At 36.3% G+C, this 2,515-nt stretch overlaps 1 protein-coding gene across 1 annotated transcript; it reads left to right on the top strand.

The window, feature by feature from the left end:
• Nucleotides 1-320: 320 nt before the first annotated feature.
• LOC121965217 (unconventional myosin-XVIIIa-like) lies at nucleotides 321-1,382 on the top strand (the record flags this gene model as incomplete). The annotated part of the gene is made up of 2 exons (XM_042515376.1): nucleotides 321-411; nucleotides 1,190-1,382. Coding segments are annotated over 2 exons (284 nt in total), but the record flags the coding sequence as incomplete, so codon positions are not given.
• Between the last annotated feature and the right edge of the window lie 1,133 nt (nucleotides 1,383-2,515).

Here is a 2,515-nt window from a genome sequence, read left to right as displayed (position 1 = left end):
TTCAGTATTTATAGTAATATAGCTAATAATATTTATCAATAAATATGTATTTCCATTGTTTCAACTCATCATTAATATTATAAACGTTTAGCTCTTTGAGAATATTTTTACTTTATTTATTTTCCTTCTTTTTCTCTGCTTTGTGGATCCTCTCAGAGGTATATAGATATTTTACTTGAAAGCATCTAAAAACCACATTTTAAATTTTGAATAATCTTCCAACAAGTGTCAAAGTTCAGAAAAAAAACATCCTGGGGTATTATTTATGAAGACCTCAAACTTAGACTTCTTAGACCGTGTCTTCACTCTGGTGTGTGCAGGTCCCAGACTGACAGCGGCTCAGTGTGTTGATGGGATGGCTGCTGGACTCTACGAAGAACTCTTCACCGCCATCGTCTCACTTATCAACAGGTATGAACGCAGCTCAAACTTAGCATGTAGTATATTTAAGATAGTTCATTTTTTTGTTTTTTTTTTCATCTAAAAACATAGTGGCATCATGAAAAAAACTTGGCATTTAAAAGGTTAAAATATGAAAATGAATAAGTATCATAGGCCTGATGTTGCATAAAAAATTAACTCAATGAAAGTAGAAATTAGATTAATGCATTTTTCAAAGCTTGATGTTGAAAAGTGCATTTTGTGTGCAGAGCGGTATCAGTGTGTGTGATATTAAAGCCCAAAGGGTTAAAGACAGATACTGTATTCAGAATACCACCAATTTTAACTGTAACTGAATACAGATACTCACATTTTGTATTTTAAATATGTGATCAGTTACTTCCCAAAACATGTTTTTTATTTGTATTTTTACGCAGTGGTTTTGGTACTTTTACTTCAGATAAAGATCTTCTAAAGATAATCCTGCCTCTGCTCGTTATTTTCCTGATCTCATGGGACATTTTTCAGTAAGGAACCCTAATTTTTGGCCACATTTCCACTCGCAGTCTGGTGTCCCATATGGATCGTTGCTGTTTACTTCTCAGGGACGTTAACTTGTTTTCCTTCCAGCGGGCGACTCATAGCAGCCACCTGTTGTTTTGTTTGTCACTCAGTGATGTTGAGGAGGCAGTGTCACGTAAAAAATGTGACATCGGTACTCTGGATAGTACAAACTGTACACACAGCAGGTACAAATTGCTGTATAGTGTGCTCACATGTGTGTGTTTTGTGTGTGTTTTTTGTGCAGAGCTCTGAGCAGTCAGCAGCTGACGTTAGCCTCGGTGATGGTGGTGGACACGCCGGGACTCAGGAACCCGAGACACGCTGCGGAGGAGCGAGCAGCCAGCTGGTCTGAACTCTGTCACAACTACCTGCAGGAGAGGCTGCTGGAGCGCTACCACACACACACCTTCACACACACGCTGGAGAGATACACACAGGTAACAAAGAGTCTACACACACACGCTTACAGCTGATTTATGGGTGAAACTTTTGTGTTGATTTGTCTGTTTTAAAATTACATTTTTATTGAAAATTCAAGTGTATATCGAAACATGCACATCAGTGCTCAGATATTTACCCCCTCATACAGTCACACAAACATCAAAATAATCAAAAAACATGAAATAGATAAAATAAGATGCACATAGATAAAATTTTAAAAATGAAATGAAATAAAATGACCAGAAAAGAAAGCCTGCGGGTCCATGGGTTTGAAAGGCATATTTTCTTCAAGCATTAAATCAGAAAATCAAAAAATTGTGAATGTTTATTTTAAAAATCCACCGGCGTTTTTGAAGGGAAAAAAATCGCCAAAATATTTTCTTAATTTAATTTTAAAGGAAAACAAAATATTTTCCTTAAAAATAGTACCAAAAAATGCTGAAAAGTTTTTTCTTTAAAAATTACCAAAATGTCTTCATTTAAAATTGTTTTTTCTAAAGATGTCTTCACTAAAAATGGTCAGTAAAGTCCCTCCTAGTGCTTAAAAATTATTTATCATGCCTCCTCTTTCTTACACTTCTCCACCTCACCCCTCTCAAAAATAATGAAGAGACCCTTATGTACTTTTATTTAATATTCAGTTCTAATCCTGTTCTGTAATTTACCTCAAAGTCATGGAAAAGTCCTGGAAATGATTTGGTAAAAATGTGTATGAACCCTTATAAAAGCAGTTTCAAGTACAAATTGATCCTGTCCCAATCCATCATGACTAATATCGATCAGTAAAGTCCGTGAGGGTTGCACACAGATTAAAATGGATCCATTTAAGTGCAGAAAATGTCTTGCAGTATGAGGCACCTTAATGTTCCTGTAATGTGGGCCACTTCCCCAGTGACAGCTCCTGCAAAAGCTGTTTCTTTCTTTGACAGCGAGCAGATTACAGAGCCCTCCAGGAAACCAAATCCCTTTTTGTTCGAAGTTCAAAACACAAGTTTTAGGGCAAAAACACATTTCTTTTTTCTGCTGCTGTATAATGAAACAGTTTTCCTTCAAGCCTTAAACTGATGAGGTCAGACAACACATTCAAACAGGATGAACCCAAAATACTTTGCTGATCCTCTGACTCTCC

This window comes from Plectropomus leopardus, unplaced genomic scaffold (assembly GCF_008729295.1).
Source record: "Plectropomus leopardus isolate mb unplaced genomic scaffold, YSFRI_Pleo_2.0 unplaced_scaffold19092, whole genome shotgun sequence".
NCBI classification, from domain to species: domain Eukaryota; kingdom Metazoa; phylum Chordata; class Actinopteri; order Perciformes; family Serranidae; genus Plectropomus; species Plectropomus leopardus.
This window is presented reverse-complemented; position numbering and strand designations above follow the sequence as displayed.